This window comes from Acomys minous, assembly GCF_964271855.1.
Source record: "Acomys minous genome assembly, chromosome: 2".
In the NCBI taxonomy this organism is placed as follows: Eukaryota; Metazoa; Chordata; class Mammalia; order Rodentia; family Muridae; genus Acomys; species Acomys minous.
The window spans coordinates 59971383-59992125 of record NC_140484.1 but is presented as its reverse complement, the minus strand read 5'-3'; the positions used below and the strand labels follow the sequence as shown (position 1 = coordinate 59992125).

General features: G+C 48.3%; 1 protein-coding gene across 13 annotated transcripts in view; it reads left to right on the top strand.

Annotated features, from left to right (window-relative positions):
* The window catches only part of JAKMIP3 (Janus kinase and microtubule interacting protein 3), a 126443-nt gene that overhangs the window by 41446 nt on the left and 64254 nt on the right, over positions 1-20743 (top strand). For all 13 annotated transcript variants that reach the window (XM_084800781.1, XM_084800774.1, XM_084800775.1 and 10 more), the window contains exon 2: positions 7774-8017. In XM_084800781.1, coding sequence (XP_084656907.1) covers positions 7883-8017 — 135 coding nt within the window. In that variant the 5' untranslated portion in view covers positions 7774-7882. The remainder of the gene's footprint in view (positions 1-7773; positions 8018-20743) is intronic.

Below are 20743 nucleotides of genomic sequence, written 5' to 3'. Positions count from 1 at the left end.
GCCCAGTAGAAGTTCAGGAGAAGCAGGAAGAACTGATGCAACTCCAGAGGGAGGTCTTCAGGAAGGAGGAGGTGTAGGCCTGCCCTCTGTCCATCCATCCACTCATCTGCATCTACCTGCCAAGCCAGCTGCCCAGCTCATCTCAGTGCCTCTCTTATCTCAGACTGGCTGCTGTTTGCTCAGCACAGCCGGGGTGTGAGAAGAAAGACCTCGAGCTCCCCGGCTTGCTCAGGCACTTCCCCAAGTTGGGGCCATGATGTCCTGATGTTTGTGATGGCCGCGGCCTTCAGTCAGGACTGTGTGCTCTGGGACTTGGAGCCTCCTTCTTACCCAAGGCCTTCTGAAGGTTCTGACTTCCGTGAAAGCCGTGTCTGTTATTCTAAAACATTCAATGTGTCTGTGTTCATTTCATAAAACAACTCCAGCTGCCCATTTCCCCAGTCATTTACTTTTGTCTGTGCCCATCCATCCATGCACCATGGAACCTATGTGGCTGTCGTAGGTCAGCTTGTGAGAGTGAAATCTCTCCTACCAACTGGGTCCCCAGGATCAAACTTGGGTCATCAGTCTTGGTGGTAATAACTCTTTACAAAAAAAACCCCGTTTTACATTTATTTATTTATTGTGTACTATGTCTGTGCACATGCACGCATGCATATGTGTGCACATGTGCAAGCATGTAGGCCTGCACATGCCATGGTGTGCATGTGTCAGTCAGAGGGCGACGTGTAGGAGTCAGTTCTCTCCTTCTTCCAGCAGCAAGTATCTTTATCTACTGGTTTTGTTTTGTTTTTGTTTTTGTTTTTGTTTTTTTGCTGTCCTCTGTGGGATAGTGGTTATCACATTTGCCTTGCATTCCGTTTCTTTGTGTGCATATGAAGGTCAGAGGGCAGCTAGCAGAGGTGGGATTTTTCTTCTTCAGATGAGATCTCAGGCTTGGCGGCAAGTAACGTCATGTGTCGTCTTGTCACCTCAGTTGCTGCTCATCCTTATGCCTCAAATAAAGTAACCAGGCCAATTAGGACCACACAGCTCTAGGCTTTACCACCCAGCCTGAATATGGCAATTCCCTGGAGATGAAGAGGTGACCCCATTTCTTCACCCTGGGTGGTGGGCTCTGTGGTCATTAATATAACATCTGCCTTCTACCTTGAGAAGAGCACTGGAGAATTTCAAGTCACATCTGCTGTGTAAATAAAAGAAGGGGGGTTGTAAGCCCAAGATTTCCTTCTTTTTTATTTAAAAAGCTACAGCAAGGCTGTGTGTCTCGGAAGATGTGGCCAAGACATGTGTTTCCCCTGCTCCTCTCAGTAGTCTTTGGACTGTAAAACCAATACAAGAAAACACTAAAGAGGGACAGAGGCAGCTGACTAGGGGCCTGGTGACCCTAGGAACTCTGAAGAGGCCGTTAGCCACTCACTGATAGACAGTACGGCAGAGGGAACAGCCAGAACCCTCCAAAGGACCAGGGAATGGCAGCCTACAGCAGGTACCTCACTGGGTATCCTTGTGGTAATTAAGCTCTGCCAACACATGAGCTGTTATAGGCTTTCAAATTACAACTGTAATTAAAATTATGGCTTCAGCATTCCCTGCCAAAATGACTAAAAAAAAAAAGGGAAAAGGAAAGAAAAAAAGACTATCAATTCCTCAATTGAGGTTCCCTCTTTTCAGATGAATCTAGTTTGTGTCAAGTTGACAAAAACTGACCAGCACAAAAAAATAATCTCAAACTAAACAGCGTCTGTCAATCATAAGCTTTTAGTGGGCGTGGCTTGTCTGGCTGGGTTGTGAGTGCCTCACGGAGACTCCAGACAGAAGCTAAAGCTTTTTCTTATTGGAAGGTTTCCTCTCCCCACACACCACCCCCACGCTTCCCACTAAGTTCCACCACCTGATTTCTGTATACCTCTTTTCTCCCAGGGGTTAGTAAATGATCAATATAAGTGATTTCTTTGAAATTTGATTGGAAATGAGGCTGCAACCCAAGTCTTGGATAATTCTATCTTTCAGCTAATACATGACAGCTGCTATGCCTGCTTCCAGGGGCTGCTGCCAGCTTGTCACGATAAACACTTTTTCACACGTTCCATCACACCTGCAACAAGCTGTCTCATTGATTGTCATAACTGAAGGACAACATGTCAGAAGTCTATCCCGATGACTTCGATAGTACCCACATAGAATATTTTGTTTTTCTTGCCAAGTTGGTAATATGCTACTTCTTGTAAATTACTGGAAAGACAACAAAACACAGTAGATGTCCGTGAAGTTGAGTTCAGCATAGAAGGGACAAGGGATGTTCCTTGGAAGACTAGTGACTTGATGTCCAATTTTAAAGGCTGGAGAGGATGGTTCTTCAACCATCCTTAGAACAGCCTAGCGGCAGATTCAGCAGGTGCCTAGCTATGTTCTCTCTGTCCTGAGAGGCCTAGGGAAGTTAAAGACATCCTGCTTTGAGTCAGTGGCTTTGGGGAAAAGCCTCACTTTGGTGCCTGGCTTATATATCATCACTTCCTTGGGCCTTTGGATGCCCAAGAGGACATCTGCTGAGCAGCTGTCCCCACAGAGGTTAGGTTGCCCAGCTGGGCTTGCCTCAGTGGCGAGAAGCCAATGCTGAATTCCTAGGAGAAGGAGAGATCTTCTGCCCAATTATGGCAGGTATGAGTAGAGGCTTGACCCAGAGGCTGGTGCTAGGTCTGGCCTGGTGGTGGCGAGCGGTGATTGGCTGAGGATGTGGCTGGCCTGTTGGAGGACCTGCAGCTCTGACATTCTGCCCTGGAGCAACTCCAGTTCCTGGCCAGCCCAGGGAGCTGCCACCAAGTCACCATATGGCTCTGCTTCCACTTGGGCCTCTGCCTATAGCGACTAGAAAACACATGTGCTGTCAGACTTGCTTAGACGTTCTCCCATGTACTGCCTGCTCCACATGTTATTGTACACCTCATATAGGACCCTGGGTATTGGCTTTCCTGCTTGGATGGAAGCCCAGGAACCACACAGCTCTGAGAAGAGGCCTCGTAGGTGTTGCAGATCCCAGGGGAGGATATCCCCAGCTGAGCTCAGGGGCTCAGGAGCCTCAGCCCTGCTCCATTTCTTCACTTCATCTCTTCGCTGTTTCTTGGCTTCTTCCAATGAGAGTCACACCAGGCAACACACCTCATAAAAGAGATTTATTGGGAGGGATCAGGGTGTGAAGGGACAAACCCAGGGTTGGCTGCCTCTGCTTCTGGGGCGTCAGGAAACTGAGCAGACACAGCCTTTATATAGATCTCTTAGGGGGCGGAGCTTTTGTAAGGCAGAGATTTCTAGGATGAGGATTGGTGGGATTTCAAGTACTGAGCTACAGGGAGCTCAAGGATTGGTGGGCTGTCCTGTTCAGGGATTAGTGGGTCTTCCTGTCCAGGGATTGGTGGGTTTTCCTGTTCAGGGATTGGTGAGCTTTTCTGTTCAGGGTTTGGTGGGTTTTCCTGCTCAAGGATTGGTGTGGTTTTGTTCAGACTTTTCATCTAAAAATAGTATAATTTGGGAAGGATCCTACTGAGGGGCTAGAGATGACCTTTAAGATAGTCTCAGAGGTCAGAAGCACAGTTATGACAGAGCGGTGGGGTGGGGCTGACTGTTGGAACTCCTGAGGCAGGGGCCTGGCCACTTACCTGCCTTGAGGGTTTACAAAGTTTACAAGGGAGTCCACAAGAGAAAGCCTTTCTCTGCCATATGAGTCAGCCAACACTGGGCCCTGGATTTTAGTCAAAGGCTCTCTCTAGGCCTGGCAGTGGCCACAGCCACCAGCATTGGGGGCAGAAGTAGTCAGATCTCAGCTTTGCTCTAAGTTGCCATTTACCCTCCAGTGCCTTCCACCAAAATCCTCCTCCACAGCACCAGCTTCCCAGCTGCATTCAGAGTCTAGTCAGTGTTCCGGAGGGCCACCCCTTCTAACTGTACACTCTGGAAGCTCCCTGTTCTTCCTCTGGCTTCCAGGTTGGATCCTGCTCTGTGGTCACCAGCATTTGTGACTAGACACCAATGGCCAGTTGATTTGTCCTTCTGAGTGGTGGTTCTGCTTATAGGCATTTAGCTGCAAGAGAGGTAAATCTATTCCACTACCATGGGGCCTCACCAGGTCCATATCCCTGGAAGAAACTCAGAAGCGGACACTGCTGTCCTCCCTATGGCCCTCTATGGGCAGCAGGGCCCACTGGATCACACTGGCCCAATGGCCTGGAGTTCTTGTCTCTTTCCTCCTAGTTGCTCTCTCAGACCCCATATTTGGTGGACCTGTCACCTACCTCCCCCAGCAAAACTTCAGGTTTCCATGGAAATGAATTGCCAGAGTCATAATCTCTTCTCCATAAACAAGTTAACCAGAAAGAACCCAAGCCTGCTTTAAAGACTGCAAGGTTGCATGTTCCAATCCAGACCGTGAATTACAGGCCAGACCAGGGAGGAGACAGTGCTCCCAAGGCTGTTGGGTGATGACGGCTTACTCTGACCTCCCCATGTCCTTTAGGTCACACGGCGACATCAAAACACATATCAGAACTAGACGTTAAACAAACCTGAGGGCCAACAGGGACAGAACAAGGACGGTAGCCGTGCCCAGATGGGCCTCCATTGAGGACCCTGAGGTTTACAATGGAGATTAACCCACACCAGGGGCTCATCCATCAAACTTAACACTCTGCCTGCCTGCTGTATCTCATCATAGACTGGCAGAGGTCAGCCCAACCCTTCTACTGTGGTCTTGGGAAGAAAATTTATTACTTCCTTGGAGACCCCAAAACAAAAGATGGTAAATGGAGCTATTAATTTAATGACTTCACCAAAGGAAACATGAAAAATTCAGTTCGGCTCTGCACTGACGACACCAAAGCAGCACTCTCCCGGGAGCTGAGAAGCCCCTAGGGAAAGAGCTCAGGCTTCCCTCACACTCCGAGGAGAATTCTAGGAATCTTTATTTCACTAATGAGCAAACATGCTTTAACGAACATTTAAGACAACCAACTATTTTTTTAAGATTTGTTTTTATTGTATGTGGGTGGATAATTTGTCTGCACATACGTCTGTGCACCACCTTCATGTATGGTTCCTGCAGAAAAACCAGAAGGGGGCCTCCGATCCCCCTGAAACTGAATTTACAGATGATTATGAGCTGCCATGTCAGTGTTGGGATTCGAACCCAGTTCCTCTCGAAAAGCTGCCAGTGCTCTTAACCCACACTACCTTCCCCCAAGTCATCTCTCTAGCTCAATAACCGACATTTTTTTTTGTACTAATTCTTATACAAACATAATAAGTTACAGATGCTTAACCAGAGTCACTTAAAGTGAGTGTCTCTTGGCTGCCCCTGCCCTGTGCCCTCCTGGATTGAGTGCATAGCTCAGGAGTGCCTACCTCCCTTCCTGTGGCTCACCTCTTCACCCTCTCTGCATTGTGTCTGGGGCTGAGCTGAAGTGAAGATGAGGGCATCTTTAGTCTCTAAGTCACTGGGTTCCATCCTATGAGAGCCCTGATCACAGTGAGGTCGCTGCTCCACTCTTGTGCTGCTGCAGCCTGCTACTAGCTTCTGCCCCACCCCCCTACCCCCAACATCCCCAACTACTCCCAGCAGGCAAAGTTTGGCAGAGCTTTGGCCAGTGGTGGCCCAGGATGGCCCTTCTCAGACCACAGGGGCCTGTGCTGTCTCATCAGCATAGCAACTTGGGCTGTGAGCACTGAGCCTCTGGAAGCTGCCCGGAAGCTCACATCTGCTTTGTTTTCCTCCCTCCCTCTTCAAGCTGGATACCTTGGTGTGTGCCTGGTAACGTGGCTTTATCAAGGAAAGGCCTGTAGATTATTTTTCTTTTTCTGTTTTTGTTTTTGTTTGAGATGGGGGGGGGGTGTCTCACTTTGTAGTCTTGGCTGTCCTAGGGCTTGATATGTACACCTGGCTGGCCTTGAACTCATAGAAATCTGCTAGCTTCTATCTCCTGAATGTATGTGCAATGCCACACCCAGAGGAATTTTAAAATAAATAAAAACAAAAACAACAACAACAACAAAAACCTAGTTAAGATACTGGGTAAATATTGATGCCTTGGAGTGGCTGTGGTGGTCCTAATTGTGACTTTGAACCTTGCTGGCAGCTGATGAGGGAGGTGTTTTCGGGGGACAAATTAAAGCAAGAATCTTATGTAGATGGTTCTAGGCTGTGTCTGATACTGTTGTCTGGAAGTTGGTACCGAATCGCCTCATCCCAATGGGCAGGATGGGCAGCAAGCTTAGCTGGGTAGGACATGGAGACCCAGAAGCTGGAAAAAAGACTACACCTTGCTCACAGAGGTTGGTGAAACCACACTAGGGCCTATGGCTCCTTCCATCTAGAGCAGTGGTTCTCAATCTGTGAGTCCTAACCCCTTTGGGGGTTGCATATCAGATATCCTATATATCAGATATTTACATTATGATTCAAACAGCAGCAAAATTACAGTTATGAGGTAGCAATGAAATACTTTTATGGGTAGCAGTCACCACAACATGAGGAACTGTATTAAAGGGTCGCAGCATTAGGAAGGTTAAGAACCACCGATGTAGACCAAGGTCTGAGGAGGCCGTACCAGATGGTAAGTCCACCATCCATGATAGTTCCCTAACCCGAGACTGCCTGGGTACTTGATTGTTTATTTGTTTGTTGTTGTTTAGTTGGTTGTGTTTTGTTGTTGTTGTTGTTTTGAGACAGGGTCTCTCTGTGTAGCCTTGGCTGTCTTGGACTCGTTTCGTAGACCAGGCTGGCCTCGAACTCATAGCAATCCCGCTGCCTCTGCCTCCAGGGTGCTGGGATTATGTTTTATCTTTCAAGACAGAGTTTCTCTGTGTACCCTGGCTGTCCTGGAACTCACTTTGTAGACCTTGCTGGGATTAAAGGCCTGTGCCACCACTGCCCAGCCTTGGTCAATCATTTTGCTCAGTCACTTTTGTAAAAATTCTGGTCTTTCTGGCCAATAGTATAAACCAACCCATTTAAGAGACCAGCCTAGGAGGCTCCCAGGCCCTAGGCATGAGTGATGGACAGACAACTGGGAGGAGTCACAGCTAGTTGCATAGCAACAGAGAGCTCACACCCAAGGCCTCCATTTTGAGGAGGGAAGAGCATCAGGCAGCTGCCCAGGGCTAAGTGGGCTCTATCTAGTGCTCCTGGGAGCCCTGCCAGGGTTTGTGGGTTCTTCCTTGGTGAGCTGGTACCCTACTTCTATGTGAAAGTACAAATAGCTCCTTGAGACCTGTGTCCCCTCTCCCCTTCCCTTTCCTCCCCTCCCTTCCCCTTCCATTCCCCTCCCCTTCTCCTCACTCCTCCTCCTCCCTTACCTCCTGAGTTCCCTGGGTGAAGTTTATGGATTCCTGGGATGACCCTGGATTGTAGTCTCCATTCCACCATCTATTCTTAGCTCATGGTTTGCACTTTCTGTTGCTGCCAGGGCGTCCCATACCCACATATGAAACTCTAGGTTTGGAGTTGCACACCAGATTCTTCATAAAGGAGCAAAGGATTGGCATCTCCAATGCATGGAGTCTCTGTCTGAGGATACTACACAGCGGCAGATGCCTCTGTGATCAGTGTTGTTTCTCAGTGACCACCATCAGGACAGCGTCTGGGATGAGAGTGGATGAGGAGTCACCTATGCCCCTGCCTCAGCACCAAGGCTCTGGGCTCTAGGCTGAGGCCCCGTGGCTGAGGGGCCGCTGTGGCATCTGGCCATGTGCAGTCTGCTCACTGTGGGTATGTTTTTCCTTCAGGTGAGTGAGAAAATGTAGCGGAGTGACACCTGCCAAGAGCTTGGCGTGGATACCCTGGCCCAGACGGAGCAGCTGCCCCTGGGCATCTTTCTGGTCATCCAGCCTCACCATGTCAAAGAAGGGTGCGGGCAGCCGGGCCAAGGGAGACAAAGCAGAGACACTAGCCGCGTTACAGGCCGCCAACGAGGAGCTGCGAGCCAAGCTCACAGACATCCAGATCGAGCTGCAGCAGGAGAAGAGCAAGGTGGGAGCTTAAGCCTCTGCTTCAGGTCCCCTGACCCAGGTCCCCTGCCGCAGGCTCCTGCCCCAGGTCCCCTGCCGCAGGCTCCTGCCCCAGGTCCCCTGCCCCAGGCTCCTGCCCCAGGTCCCCTGCCCCAGGCTCCTGCCCCAGGTCCCCTGCCCCAGGCTCCTGCCCCAGGTCCCCTGCTCCAAGCTCCCATCCCAGGTCCCCTGCCCCAAGCTCCTGCCCCAGGTCCCCTGCCCCAAGCTCCTGCCCCAGGTCCCCTGCCCCAAGCTCCAAATGATCCTCTATAAAGGGGGATGTAGCCAGGTCTCTGCAGAGGTACCCACTCCTTTATCCTGGTGGGTATCTCTGGGGAAGAGAATGGTAGGTGACCCTTGACCCCTGACCTTCCACAGAGAGTGAATGCCTCTGGGTCCTTGGGGGCCCTTGTCAAATATCACAGTCCTGAAGCCACTGAGTTTTTCCTGAAGTGTCTGTAGTCACCATGAGCTAAACAGAATAAGTCTGTATGGGTACACATAAACTCAGAGTCCAGCGACTGCTTTGCGAAGCCAGCCATGTGCCAATACTAGCTGTGCATGAAAAACTAAACTACCCTCTGTGTGCATGCAGGAAAGGATGGCCCAGACGTTGAGAGCCTCTTAGTGTGACTGGATCACGCTGGTGACCACACTTGTAGCCCCAGACCTTTCTCTTGCCCTCCTCCAAAGCATTTTGCAGATAGGATAAGTGACTTGTTAAGGACCCGGCAGTAGTGGGGCCTTCTGTCCTCATGTAGCAACAAGGATCTTTTCCATATAAAGACTTTTGTGCTATGGAGATCGCCAAGCAGAGCATTTCTGTCACCTACCCCTCTGCAGCAGCACCGCACATGCTCTGTGTGCAGTTTGTGAGAACACATCCATCTCACGACATCCTGAGGGTACCTTCACCTGCCTATAGCACTCGGCTGCCTCCAGGTTCAGCAGCTCCGTCATTCATCTTGGAACCGCGTAGCAGAAATCTAGCAGAGAAGGTACTTGCAAGATTGACAGCAGTAAGGCGGTACCCCTGGGCCTGTGTGGACACAGAGCCTACTGCAGGGAAAGGGAGCTGCAGAAGGTGATCCCGGGAGCTGGATTTGCTCAGAGTCCTCAAGCAAGGGTGGGCGTGGGGATTGGAATTAGTGGAAAGACATGGGCACAGCACTTCACAAGGACTTGCGTCCCTGGCATCATCTCATCCGGCCCCTTTTCCAGGTCTCACCTGTGCTGTGCCTCTTCCCTTTACAACCCACTCAGTAAATGAAGGCACGCGCCAGATGTAGCCTTCAACTCTCCCTTGAACTGTAGGAAACAAGGCTGTAGGAAGCTGACAGGAATCCATGGCCCCACCCACTTATCACTCACCCGAGGGAGGACTGGCAGAAGTTGTATTAGTTATTTTCCTTGTTGCCGTCACAAAATGCGTGACAGAAACAACATGAGGAAGGAGGGGCTTGTTTTGTCCCACAGTCTGAAGACCCAGTCCATCATGGCGAGGACGGATGGTGTCTGGAGCTTGAGACAGCCACTCCCACTGCAGCTTGAGACAGCCACTCCCACTGCAGCTGGAGACAGCCACTCCCACTGCAGCTGGAGACAGCCACTCCCACTGCAGCTTGAGACAGCCACTCCCACTGCAGCTGGAGACAGCCACTCCCACTGCAGCTTGAGACAGCCACTCCCACTGCCTCCGCAGTCAGGAAGCAGAGAGATGAACGGCGGTCCGCAGCTCACTTTAACTTTTATTCATGCCAGGACCCCAGCACAAAATGGTGCCACCCAATTTTAGGATGGATCTTCCGACCTTCAGTAACTCATTCTAGAAACTCCTTCACAGGCATGCACGAAGGTTTGTTTCTTAGGCGAGTCCGGATCCTGCCATGTTGACAATATTAACCTCACAGTCACGGCCAACTAGGACATAAAGAATGAAGTTGAACATTATAGTCACTAACGATGTTAGTCCTTGGTCTTTCTGGAGTCTTTCCTCTGTTTGTGTCAGAATTAATATCTTAATTCCAGCTGCAAGACAGAACCATCTCTAGAACTGGTACGTATGTCTAGTTTTCAAGAGATTCTAACTGCTTCGGAAGCTTCTGGTAAATAAGGAACACCAATAGATGGCCAGGGTCGGGGTGGAGAACTCTTCCTAGATAGATAAACTTGCCACGGACCTCTGAGTATGTCTTGAAGGGACATATAGCCCTTTGAGCCACCTAGAATCCCACTGGGCTTTGTGGGTCTCAGGCTTCACTGGTGATGAGGGCAGCTAGACCTGTGCTATGAGTTGCGACACAGGCAGGACACTCCAAAGTGTACTACTGCCCTGACAGAGCCTGGCCTTCCCACCCTAAGGGAAGACCCACATTCGGAACCACTGACACAAGGACACGGATACAGGTTATGTGCGATCACTTCCACTGGGAATGCAACCTTGGTTTAGACCCAGTCATCAAACCTGCAGCCTCTGAGTGTCCCGGGTGTGGTCCTGGCCTAGTGCCCAGTGCAGGCTCCCTTCTCTGCCTGGGAATTCTCAGTGCACTGATGCTCTGCAACAGCAATGCCTTACTCTGCGAAGCTCAGAGGCAAGTGTGGAAGGAAGCCAACAACTACAGCAGCTAGAAGCCAAGCGCCTCAGACTTCACCAGCAGCGGAGTTCTTGAGGAGTATTGAGGGTATTAAGGCTTGTCAGTAGAAGGACACCGATCAAACAGGACCCGTGCAGTGGGGGCTGAGCAATTCAATAATGGCGGTCTGCTCTCTGCATAGTGGAGAGGCTGAGAACCTGTAAGGGCTATTAAGCCAGGTGCCTCCCTTAGCAGTCCTGATGCTGCACGAAAGGCCTGGAAGTTCCTTAGGGGTGTCCATGGCATTCAGTAAATAGCTGGCTGCTGAGCTCAGTAGAGAAAGGCAGCAGTGGGATAGACACACTCACTCAGAAGTGAAGGCAGGCAGCAGCATTGCTTTGCCTCAGACCTCCTTATATTTGGACTGTGTGTTAGTTTGAGTAAGAATGGCCACCATAGGCTCATAGATTTAAATGTTTGGTCACCACTTGAAAGGATTAGGAGATGTGTCCTTGTTGGAGGAAGTGTGTTACTAGAGGTGAGCTTTAAGGCTTTAAGAGCCCAGTCCAGGCCCAGTGGCTGTGCCCATCCTGCTGCCCGTGGATCCAGATATAGAGCCTGTAGGTTAGCTGCTTCTCCAGCACCATGTCTGTCTGCATGCCGCCATGCTCCCTGCCATAATGCATTTGGACCTTGAAACTGCAAGCAGGCTTCAATAAGATGCTTTTCTAAGAGTTGCCATGGTCATGGTGTCTCTGCACATCAATAGAACACTGACTAAGACAGATTACCTGTTGGGTTGTGCCACATTTGTTTGTTTGTTTGTTTGTTTGTTTGTTTGTTTAAAGACATAGTTTCACTATGTAGCCTAGGCAGGTAGCCTGGTATTCACAAAGACCCACCTGCCTCTGCTTTCTAAGCACCAGGATTAGAGGAGCGAGCCACCACACCAGGCCACAACTCATTTTTTAGTTTTTTGAGACAGGGTTTCTCTCTGTAATAGCTCTGGCTGTCCTGAAACTTGCTTTGTAGATCAGGCTAGCTTCAGAATCACAAAGATCTGCCTGCCTTTGCCTCCCGAATGCTGGGATTAAAGGAGTGCACCAACAATGCCTGGCTCAAACAGTAGTTTTTACAATTAAACGTTCTAACACACTACGATCCAAAGATACACTCATTTGATACTTACATGCTGAGCGATGATGGTAGGGACAGAAATTATGTACAATAAAAACTCTGTAACTCATAATATGTATGCCTTGCATCTAAGCCCCAGTGTTTTAGCATCATTGTCTGGCTCTGAGAATGGCTGATGTACTGTATTGCTTAGGAAAAATCTGCTTCTATTCAGGACAGATAGGACATACTCATTTTTTAATATTTTCTATAACCTCAGATACAGGGGGCTGAATGCACATTGATGGACAGTTCAAAATACCAGTAGACTACTGTGGGAGGGCCTGGGGAAGCTGAGGAAAGAGTTGGGAGGATAGAGAGGATGGCAGCTAGTTCCCTGTGCCCTGGATGGACCATGTCAGAAATATGAGCATGCAGGTAAGTATGCAGGCAAGATAGTCCCCAGCTTTTGGCCTAAGCTGTTGAGGGAAGTCTGGGTGAGGAGTTTGTAAGGAGGTCCAGAGCTGTGGTTTGGCAGGTACCTGAGAGAATTGCAAAGGCAGGCAAATGGAGGTTGTTGGCTGGGCATCTGAGCATCTGAACATCTGTCTGCCATTCCTTAGGGAGTACTGGGCCTAGGTGGGTGTGGGAGCCACCAGGTATTGGAGAATTTCAATTCAGCAGTAGAAGTAAAGGGACCCTTCAGGTGTCTGCCAGTGAAGGAAGACAAGCAGGAAAGAAGCCACATGTCACTGGCCTGGTGACTGCGCTTAGTCGTGGCTGATCTGTGTTTTTATCTGCACAGTCCCAGGTGGCTGTTACTTTCACAGCACTTGATGCCAATGTCTTGAACTTAAAAAGAGGAAACTCGCTAGTGTTTCTCTGGGGGGACCGTCTGCATACTATTCTGAGCATTAATGGTTCTGTGCTCGTGGAGTGGGAAAAATATTCCCATAAGGAACTTTGGAGTTAGCTGGAGCTCAAAGAATAGGATTCTCTTTATTGCCTTGAGCCATGGCTCTTTCTGCATGGAGCAGGTAACCTGGTTTCCTTGACCCTGCCAGAGGCCAGCCTTGTTCTGCACATTTGTCAGACAAGCCCTCACCCTCAGTTGTCGGGGTGTGACCCCCTTCATTCTTTATCCCCTGGGTCTCTCTGCAGCCATGTCTGATTTTCCATTTTCCTCAGTCCTCATAATAAAAAAAGGAAATCCTTTGGGTCTCTAGATCTGCAATAGGGCTAGCTTTTTCTTTTAATTAATTTTAAAAAAATGTGTGTGGGTGTTTTGCCTGTGTGTATGCCTGTGTATCACATGCATAACTGGTGCCCTGGGACGTTCTTGAACTAGAGTTACAGATAGTTGTGACCTACCATGTGGGTGCTCTGGAAGAGCAGCCAGTGCTCTTAACCACTGAGGCATCTCTCCAGCCCCATGGCTGGGTTTTGAGACTTCAGCTTTCACACCTTTTTGTTGTTGTCAGCATGACCTACAGTAAGAAATGTGCCTACTTTGTGATTGCAACACCACACACACCTAGTTTCAAAGCATTTGTCACCTAAACTCATGGCCCGCTAATGGTCTTGACCTGACTTCATCAAACCAGGCTTCACCACAGAAGTCACTAATCCATCTCAGGGGACAGTAGGCCATGACCAGAGAGCTTTATCCAAGGAACACAAGTGAAAGCCAGTGTTTATATGCCACGTTGTTTTAATGAGTCACTAGTTCGCAAGTTCCTGGCTAGTTGAGGTTAATACCCTTAGAAGCTGCTATTGACAATGGAGTGATCCCCTGTTCTGCAGGAGACCCCACAGCAGGACATGAAAGATGCTGCTGGGAATGTCTGAAGGAAAACATTCAGAAATGAGCAGAAATGTGCAGAGTACTGATCTCAGCTCTACTAATGCAGCCACGTCATTATCCAGGCCAGGGAAATGGCTAAGGAAGCCAGCCTATGTGCACACAGGACACTGCTTTGAGGCTTCAGGACCTCACTGGGAATGAATGTTTGCTGATGGGGAAACAGTTGCTGTGCGGGGGAGGAGGCCTAGGAAGCACAGACTGCAGATTTCCCTCATATTTGAAGAATCTTTGCCTGTGCTGAGGTCATGGAGACACTTTTCCTATGCTTTCTCCTAGTTCTCTTTTGCTTGAGTGCGTATGTGGTGTATGTTCATGTGTTGGGCATGTATGTGGGTGTGGATATGCATGCATGTGCGTTCACCTGTATTGGAAGGACCAAGGTTGACGTCAAACATCTCTCTCAGTCACTTTCTGCCTTAGCTGTGAAGGCAGAGTCCCTCACTTGAACCCAGAGTTCACTGTGAGGTTAGTCTAGCTGTCAAGCTTGCTCCTCACTCCAAGGATCCTGCATCATCCCAAGCATTAGGATCACAAGTAGATTGCCATGCCTGTGCCACACTTATGTGGCCACAGGGTATGCAGCCTCTGGTCCTCTGGCTTTTGTAGCAAGTGCTACACCTACTGGGCCATCTTCCCAGCCTCTCTCCTAGAAATCCCGTGTTTTGCCTTCCACAAACCCAAAGCTTTCCAGAGCAACTTAGACTTTCAAATGAATGTGTAATAGAGCAGGCACCACAGATTTACTCTTTTGGTTTTTGCTTTTTCAAGACAGGGCTTCTCAGTATGATAGCCCAGGCTATCCTGGAACTCACTTTGTATACCAGGCTGGCCTTGAACTCACAGAAATCTGCCTGCCTCTGACTCCTGAGTACTGGGATTAAAGACATGTGTCACCATGGCCAGCTTCATATTTACATATTTTCAAAAAATATTTATTTTATATTGAGGGGATTATAATGTAATTACATAGTTTCCCTTTCTTTTCATCCGTCCACATATTTAATTTTTAAAGGCTATAACACAGAGCATGGAGGGCAACCATATATGATCTCAGCACTTAGGATGGAGAAACAGGAAGATGGCAAGATCCAGGCCAGCCTACAATACTAGCAAGACCCTTATAAAGAAATAGCCTTACACCCTGCACCACGGCACAAGTTTATAACCAGCAGAAGGTACTTGTATGTGAGTCCATGCAGGACAGCACTGTGGGCTGCACCCTTTGTCCTCCTGAGTGATGTCCCAGGTCATGTGACTGTGGTCCTGCTTTGCTTTGACAGCACAGCAGTGATCTAGGCTTGAGCCTAGTCCTCTGTTTTTCTGCTTATCCTCTTGCCTCTTGCATCACTACAAGGAAGATTCGTCTAGATTAGCTACCATTCCCAAAAGAAGCACCAGGTAGCCACTAGCTGAGCCAGGCCCCATCTTTGTGAGCTAGGGGCCTGTTTTCCCTGTGTCTGTCTGAGGCCAGTTCTGTTTCTAACGCCTCCATGGCAGGACTTGACTCTGTAGTGGGTGTGTTCTTGTTTTGCTCTTTTTCTTAAAAGCTGCTTTAGGTCATCTTGAGTCTTTGTGTTTCCATTCAAATTTTAGAATCTACTTGTTAATTTCTGTTTGCTTAGCACCCCTAGTGTATTAGGTTGCATCGAATCTATCAGTCAGTTTGGGGAAAGCTCGCTTGTTTATACTATTGGGTGTTTGGGTTTATGAACAACAGAACTGATTCTGTTTATTTCGCCCACTTGACTTTCTAACAGGCCGTAGTTTTCAGTGCAGAGGTCCCGGGTGTGTTTCTTAGCATGCGTGTGGAGGCATTTGATCTGATAGATGGTTCTAGCACTTTCACTCCTAATGACACAGAAATCCAGGTGATCTCGTCACATTTGAACTTCTTGTCCCTCATCACATTCATTTAACCAATCTTTTAAAAAAAACGCACATTTTGTCAGCATGTGGGAGAACCACATGCCAGTGCGGGAGCACGCCCCTAGTGAGAGGACATGCCCCCCATAAGGTGGTGCCCCAACCCAATAGACAGTTCTCAGATACAGTAGCACGTGCCTATATAGCCCAATTAGAACCATCAGCTAGTCACAGAACACAGCTGTGACTCATCCTGCAGCCTAGCTGGGCATGCTCAGAGACTGTTCCAAAGAGCAGAGGTCACCTAAGGATACAGCCCCCGCCCCTCATGGCCAGAGTGACATCTCAGCTTCTCCCCGACTAACGGCCAGACAAAGGCTTCAGCAAAAGCCACCTGTCACCTCTGCTGCTTATTTGGGCCTTTGCAAGGCAAAGCTTTGCTTGGCAGTTTTTATTGTTATTGTTGTTGTTGTTGTTGTCGTCGTCGTCATCATCATCATCATCATCATCATCTTTCAACCATCTCTGGTGAAATTAAAATAGACAGACCATGGGTGCAGGCGCGGCAGATGGGCTCAGGTGTGGGTGTTCTGTTTGGTGTCTATTCCTATAAGGGAATTAGGCCTCAGAGAGTTGATCGTGAAGATGACCTTGGATTCGAGACCACTCAGAGTTGAAGGCTAGCAGACTATTTTCATAAAAATATTCAGAGAACATGTTCTTTCCAGCAAAAAGTGGCTAATTAAGCATCATTTTGAGTTAAGAGGTGGGACTGCACCCTGTCATCTGTCTAATTAAAAAACCTCAAAACCTTCAGGCTGACTGAAGGGCTCGGCAGTATTGCTAACTATTAGTCAAGAGCCATAATACTTTAGCTACGTGAATACAGATGGTTGCTGCATCTATAAACAACTGTGCCAGGGGCCCCTACAGGACCAGATGTGGATTCCAGCCAGGGGGAGGGGCACCCTCCCTCAAGTGGGAAGTGCTCACCCCAAGCAAGTCCCAACACCATGTCTGGCACAGGACCCCTGCAGCCTGCCTGGCATTTTTGGTTCTGGTATCTACCATTCTGAAGAGCATTAGGGCAAGCCTTCCAGTGCTATGCCTCTCAACTCTGTATAGCAGCCTGTTGCTAGCACTACACACTGCTTAGGAGACATTTTCTAGACTTATTTTTTATGTGCGTGAATGTTTTGCCTGCATACATGTATATGTACCATGTACATGCAGTGCCTACAGAGGTCAACACTGGGTGGCAGGTACCCTGGATCTAAAGTTATAGATAGTTGTGAGCCACTGGGAGGGTACCGGGAATTGAACTTGGATCCTCTGGAGGAATAACCAGTGCTCCTTGTCTCCAGACCTTTCTAAAATGCGTGAGCTTCAGCCTCTCCTTCCACACAAAAGACAGCATAAGGTGGTCACAGTAGGAGGCAGAGGCTGTGTGTGCTTACAGCTCAGGAAGCCAAAGGTGGCTGGCCAGTGCTTGTGTTCTAACAAGTGCTTGGCTATTTCCTTACGTTTGGGGGGAGTGTGTTTTTCCCGAGGCTGTTAGTTTCAGGGAGACAAACTGAACCACTGGCCCACTGTCCTTGAATTCTAATCTGGAAGGATAAGTGTGCAAGAACTGGTAGGAAATGGCTAAACTTGACAGTAGGTGGCAGGGACAGATGAGCACACACGATGAAGCTACCGCTTGATTTTTTTTTTTCAGACAAGGTAGATAGTTGGGTTGGATTAGAAAACCTAGAGACTGACCTGAGTTGCATCTAGTAGCTGTTTTTGTAGCCAGAAGAAATGACAGGAGAAGTGCAGTTCAGTGGCCATGTTTGGTGCATAATTTCACAGACTCAGCGAGGGTTTGCCTTCTGTAATTGGCTGAGGCTCAACCAGTTGCCTACTAAAGACAACCCATATTACTTTGCAGCCTCCTGAAACATCAAGCCAGGCCAGAGTTCACTATATACATAGGTCTCTTTGACCCAAATTCTCTGTTTAAGGGTACTGTGGTGATTGTGTTACACTTGGTGTTTTGTTTTGTTTTCAGACAGGACTCATGGAGTCCTGGCTGTCCTGGAACTCACTGCGTAGGCCAGGCTGACCTCAAACTCAGAGATCTGCCTGCCTCTGCCTCCCAAATGCTGGAATTAAAGGTGAGCACTACCACCGCCCAGCTACAGTTGGGTTTGTATTCTCACAGCCTTCAGTATCTGTCAACAGAAGAAAACACTATGGTTGGGGCTGGAGATAAGCTCAGGGGTTAAGAGCACTTACTGCTCTTGCAGAGGATCAGAGTTCGATTCCCAGCACCCATGTCAGGTGGCTTACAACTGCCTATAACGCTGGCTCCAGGAATCCAGTGCCCTCTTCTGGCATCTGCAAGTACTCACACAGAGGGACATATGTCCATGCATGCGCGCATACATAAATAAAAATGAAATATTTTTAAAAACATGGCAACATCAGAGATAGTCTAGATGTTCAACAGTAAGAGAACAGGCTAGCAAATGCAATGGAATGCTAAGAAGTTTTGGTTTCTAAAATGAAAGCAATTTTCATGTGATTTCCCTATAGCTGGTTACAGTGAATGTTTTGGTTGGGGAAGAGGAAATAATGAGACATCACTGGTGCTTATTTCTGAGGACTGCAATAGAAGAACATTTATTACCAGATGGGGTGGGGCTGTGACCTTCATGACAAAACATGCATCCCTGACCTTCCTTCCACCCCTCTGGCTGCCACTCAGCCACTGAGAGGTTTGCAAACTCTGAGTCTTTGAATCCGCTGCAGTTTACTCCCCAGGAAAGAAGGGGTGAGGCACGTGTTGTGACCTACTTGGAGAGGAGCCAGTGTCCTAGCCAGTCATTCTGGGGTGCCAAGCCGACCTGAGGCTGGACCCCCAGACTCACAGAGGGATGACTTGGTGAGGGAATGAGCAGCACCGGACACATGGAGAAAGGCGGCCACATGTGTAAGGCACCAAAGGAGCCTAGCAGGACCCAGTACCAGGAAAGGGGCTCCATCGTGGCAGCCAAGCATTTTCTAAATGGCATTTTTTTTTTTTACATAGATATGGTGGTAACTGTCTGTCATACTGACAGTTGTTTTTAATGGACCTGAAAGACATCAGGAAAACTGGGTAAGACAGGGCATAAATCCAAGTTAGAAAAATGTGCAACTGATGTACCAGGACTCATGAATTAGAAGCAAAAATTTAGAATTATAGACTTAGAAGGAACATGAACATATGAGCCCAAAAAATAATACTGAGGAAATTGAGGCAGGAGCCAGCCTAGGCTACATAGCAAGAGTCTGTCCCAATTTTTTTTTTTGAGACAGGGTTTCTCTGTGTATAGCCTTGACTATCCTAGACTCGCTTTGTAGACCAGGCTGGCCTCGAACTCACAACAATCCGCCTGTCTCTGGCTCCCAAGTGCTGGGATTAAAGGTATGTGCCATTACCATCACCACCACCTGGCCTCTGTCCTGAAATTGTGTGTGTGTGTGTGTGTAGTATGTATGCATACATGTGTGCATGTATGCATGCATGCATACTAAGTTTATATACACATATATAAAATATAAGCAAACAAAAGGACTGCGTGGAGCGCTAGGAACACCCCTGCAGTTTTCTAGCCTTCACTGGACAAACCACTCCAGAATGGCAGGTGGGAAGCTCAGACAGGACATGAATCCAAGTTAGAAAAATATGTTAACTGATGTCATGACTCATGAATTAGAAACAAAATTTTAGAAGTATATATCTAGAAGGGACATGAACGTATGAGCCCAGCAAATAATACTTTATGAGAAACTGAAGGAGAGACGGAGAGAAAATATAAACAAAATGAAGACAAAGCTGAAAAGAAAATAAGTAAATATTGAAGATGAACAAAGTTATTCTAACAACAGGACAGTAGAGGCCCCTGAAGATGATGGAGACACAAAAAGAAGGCACAGAAACATGCCACTTAAATAAAAATCTGCCTAGCTGGGCTCAGTGGTGCACGCCTGTAATCCCAACTCTCTGGGACACAGAATTAGGCACATCTCTGTGGGTTCCCAGCTTGGTCTACAAAGTGAATCCAGGACAGCCAGGGCTACACAGAGAAACCCTGTCTTGAAAAACAAAAACAAAAGCAAATTAGAAAGAGAGAGAGAGAGAGAGAGAGAGAGAGAGAGAGAGAGAGAGAGAGAGAAATGTGCCTGTGTTCTAAAAGGAAGCCAGAGGTTTCCGAGATGGCTCAGAGGGTAAGAGCACTTACCATCAAGACTGACAACCTGAGTTTGGTCCCCAGAACGCACATGGTGAAAAGAGAGAACCAACTTCTACAAATTGTCTCTTGACCTCCATACCTGTGACATAGCATGTGCCACCTGCCCAAACAAAGAAAGGAAGAAATGTAATTTTAAATTCAATTGATTTAATTTTTTTATATGTGCATGTGCTTGTATGAGTTGATGTGCACTGGAGCTGGTGGAAACCAGAAGATTCCACTGGCACTGGAGTCACAGGCAGTTGTGAGCCTCCATATGGGTGCCAGGACTCCAATCTGGGTCCTCCGCAAGGTGCTAATGTTTGCTGTGCACGAAGGAAAGGAGACAAAAAGAAGATGGGGGGACAGCTGAGAGCCACTGTAAACAGAGAGGGAATGAGCTGAGCGGTTTGTGTCTGGTAAAGCCTGCATCCAGTCACGGACAGGGACATCATGTAAGGATTCAGGTGGCATCGTTCCTTTGGCTCTCCCTAAGGACTCTTCAGACACCGAAATGGACAAAGACACCAACCAGGCCATGAGCATGGGACACAGAGTCCCTCTGTGAGTTAGAGCCCAGAGAAGATAAAGGCATTAGAAGTGACATATGTCTTCCAAAGGTCATGAGTTCAATTCCCAGGACCACATAGTGGCTCATAACTACCTATAATGAGATCTGGTGCCATCTTCTGGCGGGCCTGCGTACGTGCAGGTAAAACACCATGTAATTAAATAAATAAATCTTTTGGGAGGCAGAGGCAGGAGGATCACTGTGAGTTAGAGGCCAGCCTGGTCTACAACGTGAGTCCAGGACAGTCATGGCAACACAGAGAAACCTTGTCTTGAACCCCTCCCGCCAAAAACCAGAAGCGACGTGTGGATCATGCTTAGGGTAGCCTGCCAGACTTAAGCTGTATAAGTTCATTGGGAATTATGAAGTATTTTGAGATTTAGAAAATACTTTGAGACTCCTCGGGGGAGGAAAAAAATGAAAGCGTGAAGGGAGAGCAGGTTAGAATGGCTGTGGAGCTGGC